The following is a 24,917-nucleotide window of genomic DNA, read 5'->3' as shown; positions in this document are numbered from 1 at the left end:
ACTCGCGCGCATGCGCAGTGGCGCTCATAACGGACTCGGTCGCTCCTCCAGAGGCGTGCGCGGCCAACGCCGAGCGAAGACGCTTCCCGAATTAACAACAACAGCGGCAGGAGCAGGAGCAATTAATAAATTAGAGTGGAATCTGCCAATCGTAAAATCGACCAACGCCGCATCCGCCGTGGCGGATTAGTCGGGCGCGAGTGGCTCTCTCTCTCTGGAGCGATGGCCGCGAACGCGTTACAAGTCGCGCCGTGTTTACGTTGAGCCTTAAATTAAACTTCTTGACCGTCTCCCGTCAAGTGGCGAGTTGTAGAGAGGTGGGAGGAGAGGGCCACAAAGGCCTGGTCCGAGGCCTTCCCTCTGTCTAACATAGCCGCATCCTTATACCGGCGTTTTAAGCGGTCGTCGGAGTATTGCCACCGTTGTGTGTGTGTGTTTATATATAGCGTCGTTTCTTACGCGTGGGAGGGCGAACATTGATTGCATCGGTGTGCTGGTGGGTTGACGGCAACAGGCGAAACAGGAGGTGACCGCAACATTTAAGTTGTGCCCTTCCTCATGAAGTTACTCTCCTGCTCGTTATTTCAGTTGCGTTTTAATCGTTAGCCCGGCGCAGCAATGTCGTACTTTCGCAAGATCTTCAAGCTGGGCTCTGAGAGGAGAAAGCCGAAGCAGTACGATCACGTCCGGCGGGACGTGGACCCGGCCGAGCTGTGGAGTGTGATCGGCGAACTCGGTGATGGGGCCTTCGGAAAGGTGTACAAGGTGGGTTCCCACCACCACCACCAGCAAACATCATCAGACCCTCGACATCATCAACGTCAGATTCAACATCATCACACGCGTCAATCTCAGACCCATCGCCATCGGGTGAAGCTGTTGGGAATGCCTCTACAAAATGGGTATCGTCATAATTGTTCACTTGTACCGCAGAATCATCAGAATTATGAAAAGTACTTGGAATAACTACTGTATCGCCATAGCGCGCATCGTCAAACATCAGAATTATATTATGTTTGGCTGTCGTCTTCGTCACAATAATGTCCACTGCTGGATGGAGGCCCTCCCCACGCTCTCGCCATCTCTCAGTCTGGCGATGGCAGAATCCTGCGATTGATGTTGCGGAACGCGTTCCCTCTTTGGTTTCTATCCTCGTCTAGCGGTCATAGATTCTTCTTTTCTAAAACTGACTTCAATTTCTCCCTAGCCTGCGTATGTTCTGTTTCTCAATTTATTTCCCCGTGTTTGTGATCCGTGTCGTAGCCGTTCGTGTGTGTCTGTGTGTGGGGGGAGGGGGGGGGCACTGATTGAACATTGTCTTCCTTTCGCCGCAAGGTCGGATCGCTCATCCCAAACTTTGTCCTCACACACACACCCGGTGCAATTTTAAGTTTCACGGACATTTTCTGCTCAGCTTCAAATGATGACATTTAAGCTGCGTGAGAAAAGCGTAGCCACGTTATGCGCCAGTCCAATTACAATTATTTAGATGTCCCTTACCGGTATGGTAATCCACTTACAATCGCCAGGTTTCCAATTACGGTTGCTTTTATTTAAAAAATGTGTTGGAATTTGTAAATCACTCCGATAAATGATCGGATATGTATTTATTCACAGTTGAATTCGTAGTTGAGATTTTAAACGTGTTTTTGCCCAGTGGAAAAAATAATCATGTTCGATTGTTGTCAAGTGTCACGATATTTCGTGATTTAGCTTTTTCGAATTTAGTGGGGAAACGGACGCTTGCAAACAGTGGCCACAATCATTCATTCGAATCGGTTTTACGAGCGTGGATTGTCATCGACATGAATAGATTTATTTCAGTCACTGCTACTTCACAGCTTTAGTATTGGCACATGGTAAACATAAAAACAATCCAAGTGCTTCACACATTTTGCATTTATTAGTGTGCTTTGAAAATATATCTGCCAAAATAACAATGGGTTTCAATAGACTTCATTGTGTTGGCACGTTTTGTTTGTGCAAGGGGTTAAGTTTCAATGGGCAAATGTCAATAGGGATTTTGTAACCTGACTTGATGCATGCGTTGGATTGTGATCTTCACATGAAATTGACAAACTTTTGCCAGCTTGTCCCACCTCAGGGATATTTAGAAGCTCCATATTTTGCTCATTTTTTGAGAGTATAGATTTCGAGACAACTGACACATGTTACCTTCACATTTGTATGCATTTGAAGAAGCATGATTGTTGATTGAGTCATTAAAAATCTTCTTTGGTTATTTCGGTAAAGTCACGTAGAATGAGAATATAATAATAAATTGATAAAATAAAATAACACCTGATGAAGGCCGCTTGTGTTGTGGCCGAAACATCGTGAGAATATTATTGTGTTATTTTATTTTATCAATTTATTATTTTATTCTCATTCTACGTAACTTTACCGAAAGAACCAAAGAAGATGAATCCTTGCAGTCACGAAAGCTTTAATTCGAAATTCATTAAAAATCCTTTACATTTTGAGTTTTAACTTTTTTTTGGGATCGCAATAAAATGCCTTAACAGGAGACTGTAAAAAATGGGGCAATCGTCCTACTTTCATCAGCTTCATTATTCACATGCAACGCGTGGGACACGATGCATTATCGATAGTTCTTCATGCACACTTATTAACTGCGCAAAAAGGTGTGCTGTGCTTGCAAGTGGCCCACGCTACGTTTGGCCCAGTGAATCCCAGCTTGGCACACACTGACACGGCAAACGTGTTTTCTCATGAATGATTCATTCACTGCTTGAATATACTGTATCGCCTTTCGGTAATGCTGAGGTTGAGCATTTTGCACAACTGCTCGTGTTGTACAGAAGCTGCATATTCCTAACAAAATGCATTGTCTTGGTGCTTTCCCTGACAAAATATTTAAGTTATTTTGGCAGATATTTAACCAAGCAAGAAGCGTGCCTTTGGAATGTGTATGTTTTCCATACTTTGTTAAAGTGAATATTGAAAACATTTACATACTTAAACAATGTCATCCTTTGGTTATTTTTTTAACTGTTTGTTATATTTTGTATTCCCTGTTATTTAGGCTTTAATATTTTATAGTTAAATTTTGTTTTCTTTTTGTCTTTCGGTAAAGTCACGTAGATAGGTTCAAAGAAAATAACAACAAAATAACAAACAATTCACAAAATTTTGTTTCTGTCATTGTATTTAGTAAATCGGCCACAATATTGCCAAACACGGCCCTGATAAATCCTGTACTTGTCTCACTGAGCAAAAAATTGTTTTCAATGTCGTTGACTTGCTTTATGGATTCCGACAACAGGCAATGGTAGTGGATGGAGTTAAGTTAAAAGGCAGGCTGATTGACACACATGGCTTACAATAGCCCAAGGATTAAAATCTTGTAAGGAGAGATGCAGACAAGCCCAAGAGGGAATTGGAATGTTTCTCACCACTTGTCTAAGTGTATTTTGCTGTGTTTGACTATGACTGGACGCACGATTAAAGAAGCAGAATATCGAACACATCTACGTGAAAGTGAACATCCTAACCTCTGATTTATTTAGAAAGGTTCCACACTGTATGCTCTTTAAGTACTTAAATTTGATACACCTATGATGCTGAACTATCCTGCACAAGGTTACTGGCAAGCTATTGGAAGTCATGTTTATTTTTAGGTGAGGATACTTCGTGAATTTTGGATACACATTACTATAGCAGTAACCACTTAAGGTCTGTGGGTTGTTTTTCCTGCTTTATTCTGTACACATTGTAAAGCATAGGCAGATTTTTGTGCATTCATATTCCTGGGAGAGAATGGGTGGCTCTTTAATGAGAAGCAGAAGGGATTTGCAGGGAAGTGCATCCAGGAAGGAAGGAAGGAGCTAATGGGAAACACATGTCTCTGTGTACCAAGTTTTCACATGGGCCCTGTACACGCTGTCATCAGCCTATGGAACCTGAAACGTTCTGGCACAAGTCAGGAGAGATTTTTTTAAGTTACAGTGTTAAAGTATAAAATGTAGCTTTTTTTTCTTCCCAAAACGGTTTAATCCCACTTTGATTAACAACATAGTGGCTTATGATGGGACATTGGTAATACAATCAGTACATTAGTAATATTTTACATCAAACAGGAATCTATATTTTATATTTGCAGGGAATGTGAGCACAAAAATCGGTACTCGTTATTGAGTTATTATTGACTTGGTTTGACCTCGTTGGTTTTTTTCTCCCCAAAGTTTTCCAAGCATTATGCTGTGTCCTCAGTTTATTATGTATGCATGTGAGATTGACTTACACTTTATTATTACTGTAACGTACCAGACAAGGGTTAAGCTGGCAGTTACTTTTGAAAGTAAATGATTTTACTCAGCATTTTTATACGCATGAAAGTGTCAGATGTTTTTTTTATCAGAATGTATGTGCGATCAAGTAATATACTACATACATTAAACTAAACCACTGACTCGGCATTGCCACAAGCTGAGTACAGCAGATTTGGGTTACTCTTGCATTATGTGAAGTTGTCCTGATTTAGAGCCAGCTAGAAAGCATGTAGCATGAGCTTTTTAGTGATGCTGTTATCGTTGTTTTACTTTTGTTTCCAAAAGTGGCCACGAGCCATTTGGCTAAAAAGTAAATCTTTTAATTCCTTAACATTTGTTATGTAGGTGGGTATGTGGACCAGTTTTAGTTTTCCATTTGTGCAGTTTTCAGTGTGACACTATGTTGTAGCATTTTGTTTGGAATGGAGACTTAATTTAGTTTAGTGGATTATATTTATCTTATTAACTGTGCTTGCATCACACATACAAGTACACTTGGTGTATGATTGTGTTGGCTTAAAAACATTGTACATGCATAAATATATCACTGTAGTTTGGAGATAACAGAAATTTTTTGTAAAATAAAGGCTATTATATCGGCAAATGAGATGAGATAACGTTTGTGGTGGTATTTTTTATGGCAAATACTGTTGACTTGGAAGTTGTATTTTATCTGTTGGCAGTTAAGTTTTATGGCTAGGAAGTCTGGGTTTGCACACTTTCCTGGTTACTGTTTTACAGAGTGCTCCTGGCCGTCTATAGAAACACATCAGGTTTACCAGACCATAACATTCTGTATTCTTTGGGTCTTTCGCTAAAGCCACGTAGATAGAAAAAGTAATACAACTATCATGACGTTTTGATCGCAACACAAGCAATCGTCATCAGGTGACATCTGCTGCTGCCACTTCTTCTAATGCTAAAAGATCTTGTTCAGGGCCGGCCTAGCCCTCATCTCAGAGAGAATAAGATTGCTCCGATTTGAACTCGACAATTTAGACAAGACTCTCTTGCAATCACACTTAACATTGACAGAAAAAATGTCTACATCTGATTGGGAACATGTAGATAACATGACAGCCTTTTCAGCTGCCTCAATGTCAGCTAAATGCAAAGATAACCTGATTGTCAAGTTCAACCTCTTGTCCAAGAAGAAGCCAGATCCACACATTAAAAAGTTAGACGGTGACAAGATTGTTATCAATCAGTGTAACAGCCCAATTTCCGACAGCCTAAAATCGGTTCTAGCTAAAGGGTTGTATTTCGTAGTCACCCCTAAACACATCACATTTGATGATATCATTGCCCAGGTCGACGTAGCCCTTAAGGGTTTGGGACACATTCCTGCAGACGTGGCAAGATCAGAAATCGCTGCAATCCTCAAAAACGCTAAGACACCTATTAGCAACATCAGTAAGGATGAGCGCTTTGAGCTTTCTCAACTAAAAAAGAGAGATGACATAGTCATGCTCTCAGCCGACAAGGGCAATGCCACTGTCATCATGGACAAAACCACATACAATAACAAAATTCAGGACCTACTTAATGATGGTAGCTATACCAAAATGAATAGAGATCCCACCAACCGCATGGTTACGAAAACCAACAATATCATCACTGATTCGACATCTTTAATCGAACCAACCAAGCGGCTTTCCTTAAAACCCTCTGCTGCGAGACCACCCAGATTTTATGGCTTACCAAAAATCCATAAAGAAGATACACTACTTCGACCTATCGTCTCCACCATTGACTCATCCACCTACAAACTGGCCCGATTTCTCTCTGAGACCTTACAACCATTCACTGGTAAAACCACCTCAGCTGTACTTAAATCAGCTCACTTGGTATCGTTAATTAAGGACATCTCACTATCTCCAGGTGATTTGCGTGTCAGTTTCGATGTAGTCTCTTTGTTTACCAAAGTTCCTGTGCCTGACACCATTGCAATCATTGAAGATTTGGTCCAACAAGGACTGAATGCTGATGTACCAGCCCTGGTTAGACACTGCCTCACCAACACTTACTTCACCTGTAATGGAGCATTCTACAAACAAGTTAAAGGTACCCCAATGGGTTCTCCCTTATCTCCATTTGTAGCTAATGTTTTCATGGAAAATTTTGAGACAGATGCCATCCAGGCATCCACCCTACGTCCTTCCTTGTGGAAGAGGTATGTAGAAGACATGTTCGTCATCTGGCCACATGGCCTACCAGCTCGGGGCCAATTTTTCAACCACATCAATTCCATTACACCCAGCCATCAAATTCACCATGGAGGTGGAAAAGGATGGCAAGTTACCATTCTTGGACGTTTTAATCGAAAATAGACCAGATGGCTTAATGGGAAACTCTGTCTACAGGAAAGCCACCCATATGGATGCCTACCTAAAACCTGTCTCCCACCACCATCCATCCCAGAAGAATTCCCTCATCAAAACTCTACACCATAAAGCTCGATGTATTTCCGACCATCACCACCTAGCCAGTGAACTGGAACACGCACACCAAGCCCTCAAGATGAATGGATAATCAGACTACACAATCCGTAAAGCTATCACCCCAACCGTTGGGAAAGAACCATCTGAAGACCCAATCAAAACCATCACCTTGCCATACATTGCAGGAGTCACTAAAATATTTCCAAAATCATGAGCAAACACAAGATCTAGGTTCGATTCAACAGTATATAAAATTCGTTATCTGATCTCATCTGTGAAGGATGTGATCCCTGGCATGCAATACCCTGGCGTCTACAAACTAAGCTGTGTCTGTGGCAGTAATTATATTGGAGAAACTAAACGACATGTCTCGGACCGTGTTCGTGAACATAAGGCAGATCTGAAACACGGTAGGACCAATACCTCAGCCGTGGCTGATCATTGTTTTAATGCTGTGGGCACACACGAAATAATTTTTTTCCAAGACGAAGACACTCTGCAAACCCACTGGCTATCGTTCATGAAGCCATCCAGATATATAAACACGGACATAATTTCAACCGAGAAGATGGGTACAAACTGAGCAATCATTGGAAGGACGTTATTAACCAGTTTAAGCCATAACTGGCTGTGATATTTCCATCCTACCTGCCGATGTTAGTAGTTATTTTCGACTCTGGTTTTACATTAACAGGTTAAATGTCTCACTAACACAGCCACCGTTGCTCGTTTTCCTCGATGTGGCGGTGGCTCTGCGATCTTACATTGACATGCTAATCTCTCACAATACAATGGCCACCTTCGCAGCTTCGTCGTCATGGAGGTGTTTCTCCGTTCTACCCGATCTTACATTGACATGCAAATTCCACTAGCACCCGTCCACTTTGCTTATGACCCTTGCTCTACACCCATCTCAAACCTTTATAACATCCTGCCTCAGCAGCTCCCCCTCTATTTTTTCACCTGATGACGATTGCTTGTGTTGCGATCGAAATGTGATTTTTTTTTCTATCTACGTGGCTTTATCGAAAGACCCAAATAATATGAATTCCTGCAGTCACAAAAGCTTTTAAGTAAAGACATAACATTATGATTACTGTTTGTATTTCATCGTTCACAGTACGCATTTAATTGTAAATTATAATTAAATATAATTCACTGTACTCTATATATACATATATAATCATGCTCGGAGTAACGCACGACGTTTCGTAAGATGTTATGTGTAGTTTGATTCAGATTTTTTTAAATAATACTGGACTGTTGTTTCAGGCCCAAAACAAGGAATCAGGCGTGCTGGCAGCTGCAAAGGTGATTGAGACGAAGAGTGAAGAAGAGCTGGAGGACTACATGGTTGAAATCGAGATATTGGCCCTTTGTGACCACCCTAATATTGTGGGACTCCTCAATGCCTTCTACTATGAAAACAAGCTATGGGTAAGGCTATTTTAGTAGCAGTTGGGTGATCACCTGATTCTTATACAATTTCCTAACCTTATTCCTTTATTTTCATGTTACCAAAGCATAGCTCTGTATTTCAATTGGGGTATATGTGGAATGAACACAAGAAGACATCACACTGCAACTGTCTCAAGAACCTTGATAACATCCCTGCAAATTTTGTCTGGTAGAATCATACATTTCAAAGTAAAACATTAATAACGTCTTATTGTTTTATTAGTTTGAACACATATCAATGATCAAATTAATAATGATGTTTTAGAGCCCTTTTTTTAATCCCCTGCTGGATGAAGACCTGAAGTGGCGAAGTATGGTCAACCCCCCCCCCCATTACTAACGTGACACATCATGTCAGTCATGGGGGTTTTTTGATCATACCATAACTTCTGTTAATTACTGTTTTTTTATCATACCGTAACGTCTACAAAAATATGAAGATCATTTTCACAGCGTTAACAGATTTGTACCACGTTGATCCAAAGCATCAACTCCTCTAAATATGATTTACGCTATAGAAGAGTTGTTTAGGTTTGGTTTACGGAGCACTGAGACGATACGTGTCGATGACGGTTGGGTTTTCGCCAGACTTCATCACTGTTCATTGTGGGATTGGTGAAGAGGGGGGGAGCTGCTTCAGCTATCACTCCCCACTAATGATAGCCTGACTGGGAATTTTACTCGGTTCGCAAATTTCATAGTGCCGTGCACTAACCAAAAAATTGTCATTAAAAATAAAGTGCAGTAATTATTCTTTGTTTTTTTCGGTAAAGTCAACGTACCGAAAAAAAAAAACAAAGAATAATTCCTGCAGTCACGAAAGCTCCAAATTCAAGTTTCAAAGTGCAGTAACACCGCTATGGCAGGACTATATTGTTTTTCAGCCTTTGGCCAGTCTTATCAATGCAGAAGGATGAACTATATATCAGCTGAAGGGAGGGTAGTGCCTGAGAGTCTGGTTAACTTTAATGAGAAGATATTAAATGAACACAGTAACTTAGAAAAATTATACTGTATATGTAATTTGCTGTAATACATTTGTATGCTGTTATGTAAGCTTTTAAACGTGTGGTCCTAAGGTTGATGTATTTGCATAAACAACACGCATACACAACTGAATTCAAATATTTATTACTAGTGTTTTTCCTGTCTAAGCTGTAAGTCATCAATATACATCAACAGTTCAACATGTTACTGCTGGTGTGGTTTACATTTGCACTACTCAAGAGGTTTATCACTGGGTCAGCGATTTGTCACAGTGTTTTAAACATTGTTAGTCTGTGTATCATGTCAGGAAGGCAAAATGCTCTCCCGGGTTTATACAGAATCGCATTGCTAAAAGCTTTTGGCCAAACCCGTTTTTTTGTAATGGCCACATTCTTTCTGTAGTGTTCCCCCGCTATCCTGTTGCTAGGGCTGGTGTGGGGTGTAACACAAGGACTTTATTATGTCTGTTTAAAATGTGCAACCCAGTGTGATGGATATGTTTTTTTTTTACAAGCCTTGTTTCATGGCCTTTATAGAAGCTCTGGTTTTGACTGTAAACAGAATGTCATCCCTCCCTCGCTCATGTATAAAGTGCCTTCATTAATTGTGTGCCAAAAACATAATGAATAGTACCATCCTTATTGTTTTTTTTAATAGACACAACTTCATAACATTGTTGAAATGCTTTCCAGTTAATTTATTGGTTAACAGCTCTTAACATGAGAATGTGTGGATTTTCCTTTTTATTTTCAAATGACATTTTAGTCAGCCATGCAAAAATAAAATCACTAGAGTAATCAGCCACACCCAAATAGGGAAATTTTAAATGTGTGCAACCATGACTACAGATTATAATTTGTTTCTGGGTAAATAACCCTCTGATGTTTACGCCGTATGGAATTTTAATTTTGAGGGGTATAAGCAACATTACATTAAAGTCATGAATATTTTCAATAATGCACACTTATGTGATATTATGCATGAACTAATAGATCCTTACATTTTAACGAAGATCTTTCTTTGATTATAAAGCATTACTTTGCCTTATTATGTAAAAATAAACAATTGATAAACACTACAAAGATGAAAAACACCTGACTGGGTGTTTTACACTCAAAATAATTGAAAAACATTTTATTTCGAAGGAAATAAACTGTAACGTAGTTTAGTGGTACACATTTCTAAATGCAACCTCATGGACCCGAATGATCATGTGACCGCTCCTTCGCTGCACATTCTGCAGTCTTGCTGTAATGTGAACACACGTTGTGCAGTACAATTGCTTTGTGTATTATTACGCATTTAATAAAAATGGAATGCATAATTCACATTTGATAATTGCGTGAAATACTAAGCAACAGCAACACACAGCTTATCTTGAACGCTCTGTAACAATGGAAATATTTTTTTTATTTTGGAATATTTGTGGTTTGACTAATATTAATTATTTGTTTGCTTAACAGATTTTCATTGAATTCTGCCCTGGAGGAGCTGTAGATGCTATTATGCTTGGTGAGTTGTACAGATCCGTTCCATGTTTTACGATGAGATATCACAAAATTATCTTTCTCGCTTTTGGAACTAATTTTTTAAAAATCTGTATTCTTTGTGCATCAGAGCTGGAGCGTGGGTTGGCGGAGCCTCAGATTCGTGTGGTGTGCAAACAGATGCTGGAAGCATTGAACTACTTGCACACTCACCGCATTATCCACAGAGATCTGAAGGCTGGAAACATCCTGCTTACCTTCGAAGGAGATGTAAAACTAGGTGGGCTTGCACCAGTCTAAATGAAGCAGCAGCAACAACAATCAATAGTTTTGTTTTAATCGTTGACAGATTTTGTCAAGGTTGTTTGTCAAGACAATGCATACAAATGAAAACAGTTTTAAGATATTTCGTTAAAATATTACTCATCATTAATTTGGATTACATTCTTATTGCAGCTGACTTTGGGGTATCTGCAAAAAACACAAGAACGTTACAACGCAGAGATTCGTTTATAGGAACCCCATATTGGTGAGTTTTCCCACCATCTGGATTACATTGTTACTATGTATTAGTGTGCATATTCATCTGTAATCACTGGTAAGTTGTGTTCGCATGTCTATTTAATCTATAATTTTGAAATTGTAAACATTGGATCAGGGTTATTCAACTATTTATCTTGGTGGGCCATAAAATAAAATTGGCACGTACTGTGGTGCTGTGTTATTTTAGATAATTATTTGTGTCTGTGCCTACATTTGTTTTAGGATGGCTCCAGAAGTGGTGATGTGTGAAACTATGAAAGACGCACCATATGATTACAAAGCTGACATCTGGTCCTTGGGCATTACTCTCATTGAGCTGGCTCAAATGGAACCACCCAATCATGAACTCAATCCAATGCGAGTCATGCTGAAGATTGCCAAAAACGATCCACCCTCACTTTCCTTCCCATCTAAGTGGTGAGACTAACGTGTTTAACATTGACTTGAATATACTGGAATTTTTGTATCAACATCGATTGTTTTGTTAAAATATAACTTCTCTAATCTGAAAATGTTCTGTGTGTGTTTGTGTGAGTCATAGGAGTTATCTGTTTCCACTGTATAAATAGTGTGTAACTAAGGAGATGCAAACAACACAAGCTTATGAAAAATAATGTACAGAGATTTGATTGTAATCTGTAGCAAACTATGCAGGTCGTCAATGTCGAGCAGTGAGTTTAGTTATGAATACTATTTATCTTTAATATGGGATATATAAACTTGTTTTAGTATGATTAGCACTAATATATTCCACACTTCAAAAGTAACAAAAATCAAAAATGTTTTCAAATTTTAATGTGCACTTGAATGGATTTTTTTGTCTTCATCGTCTATTTTTAGGTCAGCAGAATTCACTGACTTTCTGAAGAAATGTCTTGATAAGAATCCTGAGACAAGATGGAATGCACTCCAGTTATTACAGGTAGATGCTTTGTGGTCACATCATGACATTTTAAAATGAGCATTGCAGGAGCTTACCAAAAAGCATGTCTGTTTTGACTGGAAACTATTTTTAGAAAAATAAAATCACAACATATGTAGTTCGAAGCAAGAACTAATAGCTCAGTAGGTTTTAGTTGTAGGTTATTCATTTATTTTATTGCCTTTAGTATACTTTGCACGCCTATTGTTTTTTTGTATTGTTGTACATTTGTAAGGACAGTACGGGGCAATGTAGGGACAGTACGGCTCCCCGTGGCCATGGTTACTAATTAACATAACAGGAACAGACAGAGTCACGTTAGGGTAATATGGGACCTAAGTGGTAGCTAATAATGATAGATGCCACAAGCTTTGACAGGGTCGCGTGAGGACCTAACCGTCGTAAATTGTAATAAGGGCAGAGACAGGGCCAGGTGCAGTGAGAGAGGGTTCGGGAATAGGGGCGTGGCCAGGTCGTGAGGGGGACAAGAGCCGGTGTGAACCAGGGGTCGGGGCTGCTGTCACCATCATCCTGCAGTGGGCACCTTGTAGTCTTAGAAGGCTAGAGTTATGAGATAAGTTACCCAAGTGTATGTAGTCACTCGCGGTTACTCGTTAAGTCATCAGTGAGTCGGCGGACTTTAGTCATAATAAATATACATATAACTCAACAAAGACGGTGTCTCCGAGAGCTATATTGCACATTTTTGGCCCGCCCCTACTGGACATCCGTGGAAAGAGCTCTGTAGCTCATCGGATTTTTCCAGGATAAATTAGAGTCTGATCATATTTTTGCCAAGCGTATGGTACTGAATTTTGAAGAGCGCCCCCTATCCGTGGAAACAAATACGCTGTGGGATTGTCTTTGTTTCAGCACTCTTTTATTAGCGGTGTGGACAGCAACAAGCCTCTACGGGAGCTGATCGCAGAAGCAAAGGCCGAGGTCATGGAGGAGATTGAGGAAGACAATGAAGAGGAGGAGATGGAGACACCTTCTGTACTTGTTTCTTTTTTGTTTGAATTTTTACGGAAATAACATTCTTACCATTCAGTGTTTTTCATACATGCATTGAGATTTAATAGCGTATTCTTATTTTGCAAGGAGTTTATGCGTAATGTGCATGTAGCTTGTGTACAGCTATATTGACAATGGTGCAAAATCATGAGCTGATAATACTCTTTCACCTTTATAAATACCACGTCATTACAACATTTGTATAAATAAGAAAGAAAACTATGACGATCTCACACACAGTAAACTTGGCAAAGTTACCATATAGTTTTTTCTGATTCCAAGGCACCATTTGTTCATTAAGACACAACAATTAGCTTACTATTTTTTATGCAATTAGTCATTTAGTACACTGATTGTTCTTATCAGTAAGCTGGACATTAGGTTGGTGTGAATTTTATTACAATATTGCTCTCAAAGCCCTTAATTTTTATGTGCGTTTTCTCTGGATACTTCAATATTTACCCACATATTAAACGTTAATGGAATTGGCCAAACATCCCAACTATGGAACCTCCTGAAAAAGTCATGAGACTTGGTGAGGCATTCTTGGGTATATGCAAAGGGCATTATTACGTATTCAGATTATTATTGTATCTCTATTAGATTGCACAAGATCAAGAAGTTCTGCCATGTGGATGTGTTGTTTCCGTGCCTTGACAATGAAGCACACTGAAGTGAATGGTACATTACATGTGCAGCCTAATAGCTGTGTTAGTACAGCAGTACTTGATCATTATAACTATTGTATCACCTAAGAATAGTTAATTCTATTTTTAGCTTAGTTTAAAAGTCATATACTGTATACAAAATTGGATCTTATTTATTTCCATACTATTAAAATTTTCAGTTTCCACGTGAATTTGACCATTGTGATTAATTCATTTGTTTGTTAATGTTTACATTATTTTTTTCCAGCCAGGAACAGGACATAAGCGAGCTCCTTCGGATATCAGTGTGGCAAGCTCCGAGGATGAAAAACTGTCGCAACAATCACCGGTGAGTATATGTAGCTATTCAGATTTTTTGTGTTATGTTACAAGGAAGTGGTCATAGTTTGTATTTATGGAATACAGTCGACCACAGTTTTCAAAGTGAATAAGAGGAAACGATTTAATATACAGTAAAACCTTGGATTGCGAGCATAATTCGTTCCGGAAACGTGTTTGTAATCCAAAGCACTCGTATATCAGTTGTGATCACGTGACGCTCAGCAGACAAAGCGTATGCGTACTACTCGTATTGCAAGACCTCACTCGTTAATCAAATTAATATGTATTTAAAATTTTTGCTCGTCTTGCAAAACACTCGCAGACCAAGTTACTCGCAATCCAAGGTTTTACTGTATGTGGTAAACATAATGCATTTGGATTTGTTGGCTTTTTTTTTACAAAATCTTGTTTTTTTAACTGCAGGTACGGGGATTAGCATCTGTTACTGAAAACAATGAAGAAGAGCAGGAGGCAGCTGAGAAGCCGGAGATTGATGGGGATGGTCAGTTACCAATGGATGAATCTACCACAGTAGACAATGGAATTTCTGAAAAGTCTACAAGTGGCAAGGATCAGCAAGAAAATGGTAAGATTTTTATATATTTTTGGAAAAAGTGGAAATCGTTGTGTTCGGTAATATGAAGCAATGTATATATGCATTCTTTTGTTTTCAAGTAAGGTCTCAATATGACTAACATTGCCATTAACAGAGAATGAAGAGGTGGGTGATGAGACGAGCGAGCGATCGTTGTCAGATGAGGGGATTGGGAGCAGTGAGGGAGAGCGTGCGGAGAGTGATCGGTCTGCAGAGCCTCACGTGTCTGACGAAGATGCAACTCCCATAATGGAACAATCCACAGCAGACCTGGCCTTAGCGGACAAGGTACGGAAAGAGGGTTCTGAGTTAATCATATTTTTCCGTCAAATTTCTTGCATCTTAATTAACGTTTAGTCGTTTCAATATATGCCTCAGTAATTAGTCTGTGATTGGCTTTCTAGGCTGAAAATTCCCTGCCTGAAGCAAATGAGCCTACAGAAGAGCCCAGGATGGATAAAAGCATGCTGAATGACCAACCTGAGTCCTCCATTATAACAGCTTCTGTAACAGAGAACTCTGACAAGCCTGTAAACTTCCAGGAAAGACAAGCTGATGTGCACGAGACGGGCGAAGCCAAAAATATAAAAGTACGATGTTGCATTATAGATTTTTTTATATATGTATGACTACATCAATGTATTTCAAGAGTATTCTTTAAAATCGTGCAATTGCTTCCATTATACATTTCAGATTAGATGCGACCTCTAACTAACAGGTCAACCCAGCACACTTATACATTTCAGGAATAAAAAAATGTGTGTGGGCAAATGTATGCAATAGATAGTACACTTCTCGTGGAATATTAGCATTGATAAAACAGGACACTACACCAATGTCTGACATGTAATATTATTTTGTACCATTAAATCTAATCATTATAATGCACGTTCAGTGTTCCTTGATTTAGAGTGCAAATCTGATCTAAGGCTCTTGTTTAGTTAATGCTTGTCAGAATGTGGGTGTGTAACTTACGTTTTTATCTTTTGTTTACACAGGGAACAGAACTTCCAGAGTCTCCGTCTCTTTTATCAACTGGCAGTGAGCGGAGGGATAAAGAGCGAGACTCAGACTCTGGAAGTCTGTCCATGTCAGACAGCACCAGTGGAGATCTCAACCTCTCCATTTCGGCCACCATTACCCGCAATCGAGAAACGGGCTCAATATCGATCCAGGCAAGGCCCCTAATACTGTGGTTATTAAGTGAACGTAATGAAAAAAATGTCATGTATAAAACTCATTGCGTGCTCATTCACGAATGACGGATATGTAATGAAGATAGGAAAGTTATTTCAAATATCTCAGGAACAGACATAAAGTATTTCTCAATGTAAAATATTCTTTATTTGTCCCATTGTCTATGGGCTGTCTGAGCTGATGGTTTCCAGCAGAATTTATTGAAGCAGGTAAACATTTTACATGAATAAATGGCATTGTCTGTTGGTTATATACTAAAAAACACTTTAATTCTCATCTATTTAATAATGCCATTTGTTGCTTGATGTTTTGGGCCTCTGAGCCTGTGTTCAGCAACTGTTTAAAAAATATTTTCAAACATTTATGGGTCTAATGCAGGCAAATTCGTTTTTAATGTGCAATTATAGTTAAACTATTAGTTGAACCTTTTTTCAGGAGTCGCACAAACAGAAAAAGACGCTCAAGAGGACAAGAAAGTTTATTGTTGATGGAGTGGAGGTTAGTGTGACAACAAACAAAATAATGAATGAAGATGAGAAGAAGGATGAAGATTTAAGATTCCTAAGGTAAGCTATGATGATGGTCCAAAAACAATTACTGGAGAACTGTACTTCTTGTGTATTTATTACCGTGATACAATGCACACCCGCAATACTAATTCGTGCTTGGCTGTGTTGTTAAAAAGTAATGTATTGATAGTCCTGAGGCACCAAATGGATGGGTTCTGCTTGACTGCACTTTTAATCTAGTTATTGGATTTTTAAAAAAAAATTGTTACCGTCAGCAAAGCTTGGATGGAAGTCTAATGTAACTTGGGTTAACGCCGTTGGCTCGTGCCTGTGTGCATTCACAATGAAGGCGACAGGAGCTGAGAGAATTGCGGCTGCTTCAGAAGGAGGAGCAGCGCTCCCAGGCCTTGCTCAACGGAAAACTGATGCAGCAGCGTGACCTCACCATTCGTCGCTTCGAGACGGAGATGTCCGTGAGTGCAGCGTGCGGTTTCAGTCGAAGAAAAGCCTTTTGTCATCCACAATCCATGAGCGGGGCTGACTTAAAAATGCAATGTTATTTACATTCATGGCTTCTGTTTTGGTGGCAGGCGAAACGTCGCTACTTCGATGGGGAAATTGAGAAACTGGAACGGGAGCAGAAGCAGCGCATCGAGAAGATGGAGCAGGAGCACACGGCTCACCTACGTGAGGAGGCCAAACGCATCAAAGCAGAGCAGGACCGGGATCTTGCCAAGTTTCATGAGACACAGAAGCATCGCAAGAAGGAGGTAAGCAGACCCCAAACTGGACCGCGTGCATAATGTGTTGAGTGCAAATGCAGCTGGGTCAAACAGAATTAGATTAGATTATTTGCAATCAGTAAGTGTTGGTTTTAGTATCTCGTTAAAGGTTTGTAAAAACACGTTTGTGTTTACGTTGAGAGGTTTTAAATTATCGCGATTTAATATAACTTTAAGCTTTGTTTTTGACAATTGTTAAGTGAAGCACGTAATTTAATCTGCACGTAACCCATGTGGTTTAGGCTCCTGTTTCACACTTATTATTTACAATAATAGCGGGGTACCACGGTGGTGAGATGGTAACTCCTTCACCTGGTATGCTAAGGAGTTACGTATGGTGCGAAAGAAGTTCTACATACATACAGGTCGCGGGGTTTGATCCAGACCTTGATGCCTGTATATTTAGATTTTGTATGTTTTCCCTGTGGTCGTGTGGATTTTTCGCTGGGTCCTCCGGTTTTTCCCTCCACCTTCAGAAACATGCGTTTTAGAGTATTTGGCGGCTATAGATTTCCACATGATAAGCTGCCACTTTGTTGAGCTATCATTTGTGGCCAGACCGCTTCTGAAAAAGAGCCATATAGCTAAGTGGGCCTTAACTGGTAAGATAAAAATAGGTGTAGAAAACAGTAGAAATTATGTGCGTGTTTCTTTGTGGTGTGTCCTTATTGCGTACTGAATTTATGCATGTCGTGTTTTCTCCTAGTCTCAACCAGTATTTTCTTTCCTTTAACAAAAAAAAAATCCATTAAAAATACTTTGAATAAATATATTTTCCCCATTGTGCTTCAAGTGGAACCACTTCAAACCACTTGGCATGCTGGTTTGGTTTGGTTTAATTTTGGTGTGAAGTGTGTACCCTACTCCTGTCCACTTGTCCTTCCCCCTTTTCCGTAATGCATGATTTAGGTTAAGAGCGAGGTGGAAAAACTGCCCAAATCAGTGCGAAAGGATGCACTGAAAAGAAAGAAGGAAGAGCTTGTGCAGACACAGCAGAATGAGGTAAAGAATATGCTGATATTAAAATAATGCCAGTTAGACAAGCCACAAGAAAACTATTCAAATTTAAATAGTATCTGCTGTGTATGTTTATGCTTTCATAGCATGCATCACAAGCAGTACCTTCTGCTTCCCACCTCGTTCATCCTATTTCCTATTACTGCGGTTTGGTTTTGCTGTGTGACAATGTGGTATGAACCATAAATGAACTGAGCCCAGGGTTTAGTGCACACAAATAGAACATTGACATTTACAGGATGTCGCGCAAGCTGTGGTGAAGTCGTACCACATTTCCTCCAGCATTCTCATCGGTCTTCAGTCGAGAGATGTAAGAACCAGGCGTGTGTAGACTTGATTGGAATTTTGTCTGATAGAATTTGCAGTGTTTGCAGTGCAGGAACCGAAAACTTTTTTGATTGCAGTGAAACTTGATTCCATATAATGAGCAACTGGGTTGGATTACTGTTCAATGGTAAATGAGCTTGCAAAATCATATAATTTAATTTGAAACCTGATCAATTTTGAACACATATTTGTATGTGTGTGTAAATGTTGCATGCTGATGGTTTGCAGTACATTTTTAAAAGTTATCGTGATTGAGTGTTTACATTTTTACATTAAATATATAATTGTGATCAAACCTTGATGCTGTGGCCCTTTAAGGAACAAGAGTTCATCAGCAAACAGCAGCATGATCTCGACGGATCCCTTAAGAAACTGATTCAGCAGCACAAGCAGGAGGTTGCTGATGTCGAAAGGGAATTCCTCAACAGCAAACAACAGCTGTTGAGAGGTAGAATGGCCTCCGACGTACACCCGTTGCACATTCACAAACTGCATGGCATTCCTGTGTATCCAAATACCGTATGTTGTACAACTCTTACTGCGTATGATATAACATTTGTCTGTGTGTGCACGACAGAAAAAGAAGCTTCAATCTGGGAGTTGGAGGAAAGACACCTGCATGAGAAACACCAATTATTTAAACAGCAACTAAAAGACCAATATTTCCTTCAGAGGCACCAGTTGCTAAAGAGGCATGAAAAGGTATGGCAGACTCTCCAGAAACTATAAACGTAATGAATCAACGATGCGATTGTCAAAGACTACATGGACATTTATATTTGGTCTTCTTTCCAATGTAACATGACTGACATTGTTTATGAATTTTTACACTTTGACTTAATATTGTCAAATATTTTGTAGAACAGTTTAAAGTAAGTGATTTCCTTCTGCAGCTCACCCCAATGCTTGTTTATCTACACTTTATAACCCCTAAGTCAATGGTGGAAATTCCTCATTCTTATGGCAGGGACAAATAATTCTATAGATAACTACTGTTGACTTGTAAAAGTGATAGTTTACTAACCCAGTGGGTTTAAGAACAGATTCAACTTCTCACAATGATTTGAGTTTGCTACCTGCATTTTGTAAATTGTACAGCTAATCTTTGTTATCACCTGTATGGAGCATGTTATGATCCAAGATATTTATTTTCAACGTATGCCATTTGAAGTGTTCCTTTGGCCTTCACGTCGTATTTTGCAGCTGGTAGAAATTGTCATCTACTCGTCTAGGTGTCCATGGATGGCTTTCTTTATTACGTATGTGCGCGCCTTTTGTGTACAAAGGAGCTGGAGCAAATGCAGCGCTATTCTCAGCGCATGCTGGAGGACCTGAAGGCCCGGCAGGCCCAGGAGCGAGCACGCCTTCCGAAGATCCAGCGCGGGGAGGCGAAGACGCGAATGACCATGTACAAAAAGAGTCTTCGCATCAACCCCATTGGTTCTCCAGAGCAAGATCGTGAAAGAATCAAACAGGTTTTTAAAAAATGTCAACAATTAACTGGTCGTCTGTTGCCTTGTAAATTGTACGGTTGGCAGCATCTTGTTGGTTGATTTTATGATTGATGTTTTTTGTCGTAGTTTGCCCAGCAAGAGGAGAAGAGGCAGAAAGCCGAGAAGCAACAGCAAGCGCAGAAGCACGAAAACCAGATGAGAGATCTGCAGATGCAGTGTGATGCTAATATACGTGAACTTCAGCAGTTACAGGTATCCTATATTTTATTTACTCGTGAGAAGCTTAATATTTAACGATGAAATCACATTTTTTTCCTATACTACCCTTCAAAAACATTTTTTGGTGATGTGCCCTCTAAATTTCCCACTGTATTTTTTACAGTCCCTTACATTGTTATATAAATTGGTTACAATTTGGGAAATGGCCCTTCTACCATGTGCTACGAGGAATTTCCATTTGAAACGTCACCAATGATATATATTTATTTTAAGACAGTTTTATTGACCAAATGGAATTTTGTCATTGTGGACTGCTGCCAATGCTGCAGCACCACCAAATAATTAGTTATTTTAAACATTACGCAAAAGTCATGTTTTATAAACGCGGCAAATAATATAGCTCGTCTGAGATGGGGCACCCCTAACTGTAACCGACATGTCCCTCTAGCCATCCGAGTACACTTTTTCCCAGCTTGTCTTGAGATGGGCACTACCACTCTGGCCTTCTTCGTCATCGCTTCATTTCTGACCCGATCTAAATTAAAAACTATTTTCTTTAGAACTCCTTGTTTGTTGTCCTTCCCCCGCACACTCCGATTAACACGGTTGGCTACGTACGGTCCGAAATGAGTTCAACAACATACACACATGGGTACGTATGATCCGGTTTAATTTTGCTTGTGGTTTAGAATGAGAAGTGTCACCTACTGGTGGAGCATGAGACCATGAAGTTGAAGGAGCTGGATGAGCAGCACACCCAGGAGCTGAAGACGTGGCGTGACAAGCTTCGCCCACGCAAGCAGGTGGAGCTTGCACACACTCGCGTGCAGATGTTTGTCTCGTGTTACGGTATTCAATCATAAAGACGTTTAATGCTTTCGTCGACCTGACCACGTTACCTAACCTGCCAATGCCATGCCGCTCCGTAGGCACTGGAGGAGGAGTTCGCACGAAAGCGGCAAGAGCAGGAGATGTTTTTTGCCACGAGTGGCGAATCGGAGTGCTTGAACCCCAGTGCCCCCAGCCGCATCGCCAAGTTCTACCCGGTCACGACCTCCCAGTCAACTGGCTTCTGAAGATTTTTCCGCTGGCTGTTGACACTGGAATGCAGATGCTTACTAATTTAAAATCATATTTTTTTTGTACTTGCAGAACATTTATCACACAAAAAGCCTTGTGTAAACTGTGATTGTTGACTTGGATAACATTGTAGCAAACTGTTAATCGTACCATTATTTTTTTACTTCAATTATATTAGTCTACATTTTAAAATGTGTCATAATCTTGGTTTCAAAGTGAACACTTGGAAAATGTTGTAGTTTGACATTGGTCAATTGGTAAACAAAATATAGGACAGTGTAGCACCTCCAATTCATAACCACATTGGAAATATCAAAACACATTACACACGTTATTGTTTTATGTAATTTTCAGAAATTTCAAGGTTGTGATATTAAAATAATTGAACATTATTTGACGGGCTTATTTTACAAAACCACAGTAATGCATTCCTAACTTTTCAACCAGATGTGGCATTGTTTACTCTTGATTGCAGTTAAGCTTTTAACAGTTGTTTGTTTCTAGATGCGAATTATAAAACTATACCCTCTCACCTGAACCTTGCTTTGAAATCCCCTCCCAAAGTGGTCATAGCTATACCCTGACAATTCAAATGAGCCAATAGAAAATGCATAATCTATGCTAGGAATAATGGACAGGATGGAACTTTACTACAAGGTTTGGGTGGCATAGGCTTGAGCAGCAAATTTTTGACGTAATTTGTAAAGCGAAATAAATGACATCAAGGGACAGTATTAAAAGCACATGGAAGCATAGTGTAAAAGGGACCACGATGTATGCTGTGCAGACTATAGTCATGGATGGTGGCGAATTGATTTTATTTGACGCGGTCAAGGAATATTCAGCCCGATTGCCGATGTCCGTAACGAGTTTTCACAGAGTGGTTTTTAACACCAAATTTCACCAGATCACTTAAGCACTTTCCCCTCCCCATCAAGCTTTAGCCAGATAGTATTATGCAGCAGCGACTTTTCGGGTGAATGCAAATATTATTCATATGAATGCTATATATGGATGGATAGATGCGCAACTTGAAAAAAAGTGAAAGCAATAGAAATCTACGTTGCATAGATGTAACAAACAAGCTTATATTTTTTTGTAACAAAAACGTGTACAAAATATACCGTCCTCTATATAGCGTTTGATGTAGCTCATAGTGCATATGCTATAAATTACAACATGTTGCCGTGGAGTTTTGATAAACCTGTGGACTTGTAACATGGCTTGCTAAATGTGTATGAAACATTAGAATTTGCATGTTTGAACTGTTTCTCTTTTTGATTTTGATGCTGCTTCTGGAGGACAAAGATCGTGTCCGGATAATATTTTTGAAAGTTTTATTTAAAAGGGTGCCGTAAAACGTATCGAGTGACAAAGTTGACATTAAACAGTATTTTTTCACGTACAGTTCAGATTGTTATTTTACCGTGCCCTTTTAAAGACTCATTCAGAGTGAAGGCAGCCTGATAAAAATGTGCTCTGAAGCCGCTGGTATGTGTAGGAGTGTAGCATGCGGCAGTAGGAAAGCTGTTAATACCCCTCCACCCTCCCATCTCATGTTGTGACGTGATTTAAAAGTTGGAAAATAGGCGCCCTTGTATTCGAAGGAAAACAAGCTGCGTTATACTACTGTAAATGGTTGTGGACAGTTGACACCTTTAATTCTCTAAAAACTGCCCATTTTGCTACTGTTATTTTCTCGAGTACTTGAATGGGTTGTGTGCCTAGTCCCGTTTTTCTTTATGCACGTGCACGGAATATCTTGTCGATAACAGTGTCATGCTGAACGCAGTTAAGCTTAGGATGGGCTGTGTTTGGACAGATGCTTCGTCCATAATGCTTTTTTTGGCCATCAAGCATGAAGTTGAAAGCAAAGGTAGAAGTTTCTCAACTCAAGGCATTCAAATAGACACTTCATGTTCCCTACTTGTGAACAATCTTAGAGTTTGGTTCACAATATTCATTGCTTGGAAGTGCCTCTTTAATAGGACCTCATGACCTCAATGCAATTTAATTTAATGTTAAGGCCTTAAAGATGAGGTTGAAAGGATAACATGTCTTATTAAAGCCCCACTTGAGGTATCTGAGCATGGCAAGTGAATAATTTGAGTGCGTAACTGTTGTCAGGGAAATGGAAAGCTGTTGTCAAAATCCTACAGCCACACTTTGAAGCCACAATACCGAAGAGAACACTTTACAGTAGTCTAACCTGTATGTTTGACTTCTCATTTGCAGTCAATAAAATGCAATGTTTGTAGTGATGTATTCTACCTCTTTTGTGTGTTTACTATAACAAAAAGTTGGCTTAATTTTCTCTGAATTAAGATAGGTAATATTTTGCAGTACAATTACAAACGTTTCAATCCAACTCCATGTTTCATCAGTGATGTTGCCCTCAAACTCCCAGCCTCATTGTCCTGACTCCTTGCTGGATGCTGATCTCATTGGAAGCAGTTATAATGAATAAAATACAGCCCCTCTACATCCACCAATGGTTGATGGCCAACTTCAAGCCGTGTTGGTCAATGGGTGTTTTTTGTTTTGTTTAACCACACTTCAAGCTGGTCAGTGTGGGTTTGTAAAGGCAAGGGCAGGACTTTTGATGTCACGTGTTAGGTGTGGCCAGGAATCTAACTGCTCCTTGGGTTCATCGAGGGCAGCGCGCTAACTATTGTACCACAATACACGGTTCTCGCCACAAGCGGATACAACTCGAGGGTTTGCATCCCTGACTTTAGTAATATTCCACTGATTTGATCAATTTATCCTGATTGTTTTAAAAGTGTTACTTTAATGTACCTAGTGTTATAAGTTTATCACACTGTCAAACAATGGCAAGGTTATGTTCGTAGTAAACCAGAGGGAGAAACGGAAGGCCACATTAAAAAAAATGATTAAGAGTGTTCGGAAGAGGGACTTGGAATAAAATATGCACATGTTAGGAGTGGCTGGGGCTCATTTGTATGTTTTTTAAGGCTGGAGTGATATGACAATTATATTGGATTGGTTTCAACAAAATGCTATTCTAATTGGTTCAAACATTTTTTTATATGTAATTGCAATGTAAGCATTAATGCGTAACAATACACCCTCCTTATTTGACTTGGGCATTCACATGTTTACAGGCATGCATGTACAAAAGGAAGAAAAAAGTCCCTTAACTACGATGTATGTACACGTCTTGAATTATGTTAGTAAATTGTGTTATAGCGCGATGCTTCTCTTCCGTCTGTATGGAGAGTCACCTGTACAGAAAAAGTAAGCAAATGGTAAACAACACATGTTTAACACATGCGCTTTCACGATCAACATCCATAAGAGGTTTTTTTTGGGTTAGATCACGTAAATATGAAATATATCATTAAACCTGCCACCACCCGACGGCCAAACAGTAAGGTTTGTTACGTAAACAATTCTGGCTATCGCCTGATGAAGCTGGTTGTAATTACCAGCGAAAAGTCGTACTCAAATTGTAAATGTTGTGGGTTTACTTTCCAACACACCAGTGTGCTGATCTCGTAACGATTAGGCATGTTATGTTTACTTGACACACTTTACTGATTGGCTGTGTCAGGTTTAACGATATTCATATTTACGCGATAAA

General features: G+C 39.6%; 2 protein-coding genes across 7 annotated transcripts in view; one reads left to right on the top strand and one right to left on the bottom strand.

Moving 5' to 3' along the window:
* On the top strand, positions 1 to 23,578 carry LOC116940653 (STE20-like serine/threonine-protein kinase). The gene is made up of 23 exons (XM_032950772.2): positions 1 to 765; positions 8,006 to 8,170; positions 10,642 to 10,690; positions 10,796 to 10,945; positions 11,122 to 11,194; positions 11,431 to 11,625; positions 12,049 to 12,130; positions 13,004 to 13,126; positions 14,060 to 14,140; positions 14,557 to 14,719; positions 14,844 to 15,016; positions 15,133 to 15,318; positions 15,727 to 15,903; positions 16,361 to 16,491; positions 16,784 to 16,907; positions 17,025 to 17,204; positions 18,126 to 18,218; positions 18,879 to 19,008; positions 19,138 to 19,262; positions 19,847 to 20,035; positions 20,141 to 20,266; positions 20,923 to 21,036; positions 21,163 to 23,578. Exons 1-23 carry the CDS (start codon positions 619 to 621, stop codon positions 21,307 to 21,309), a joined length of 3,123 nt encoding a protein of 1,040 aa, XP_032806663.1. The 5' UTR covers positions 1 to 618; the 3' UTR covers positions 21,310 to 23,578.
* LOC116940652 (uncharacterized) overlaps positions 21,225 to 24,917 on the bottom strand; it is a 49,416-nt gene continuing 45,723 nt past the window's right edge. For all 6 annotated transcript variants that reach the window (XM_032950765.2, XM_032950770.2, XM_032950769.2 and 3 more), the window contains one exon: positions 21,225 to 24,558. In XM_032950765.2, coding sequence (XP_032806656.1) covers positions 24,518 to 24,558 — 41 coding nt within the window. In that variant the 3' untranslated portion in view covers positions 21,225 to 24,517. The remainder of the gene's footprint in view (positions 24,559 to 24,917) is intronic.

The sequence above is a fragment of the Petromyzon marinus genome, chromosome 9 (assembly GCF_048934315.1).
Source record: "Petromyzon marinus isolate PM22_M1 ecotype Great Lakes invasive population chromosome 9, UKy_Petmar_22M1.pri1.0, whole genome shotgun sequence".
Classification (NCBI taxonomy): Eukaryota; Metazoa; Chordata; class Hyperoartia; order Petromyzontiformes; family Petromyzontidae; genus Petromyzon; species Petromyzon marinus.
This window is presented reverse-complemented; position numbering and strand designations above follow the sequence as displayed.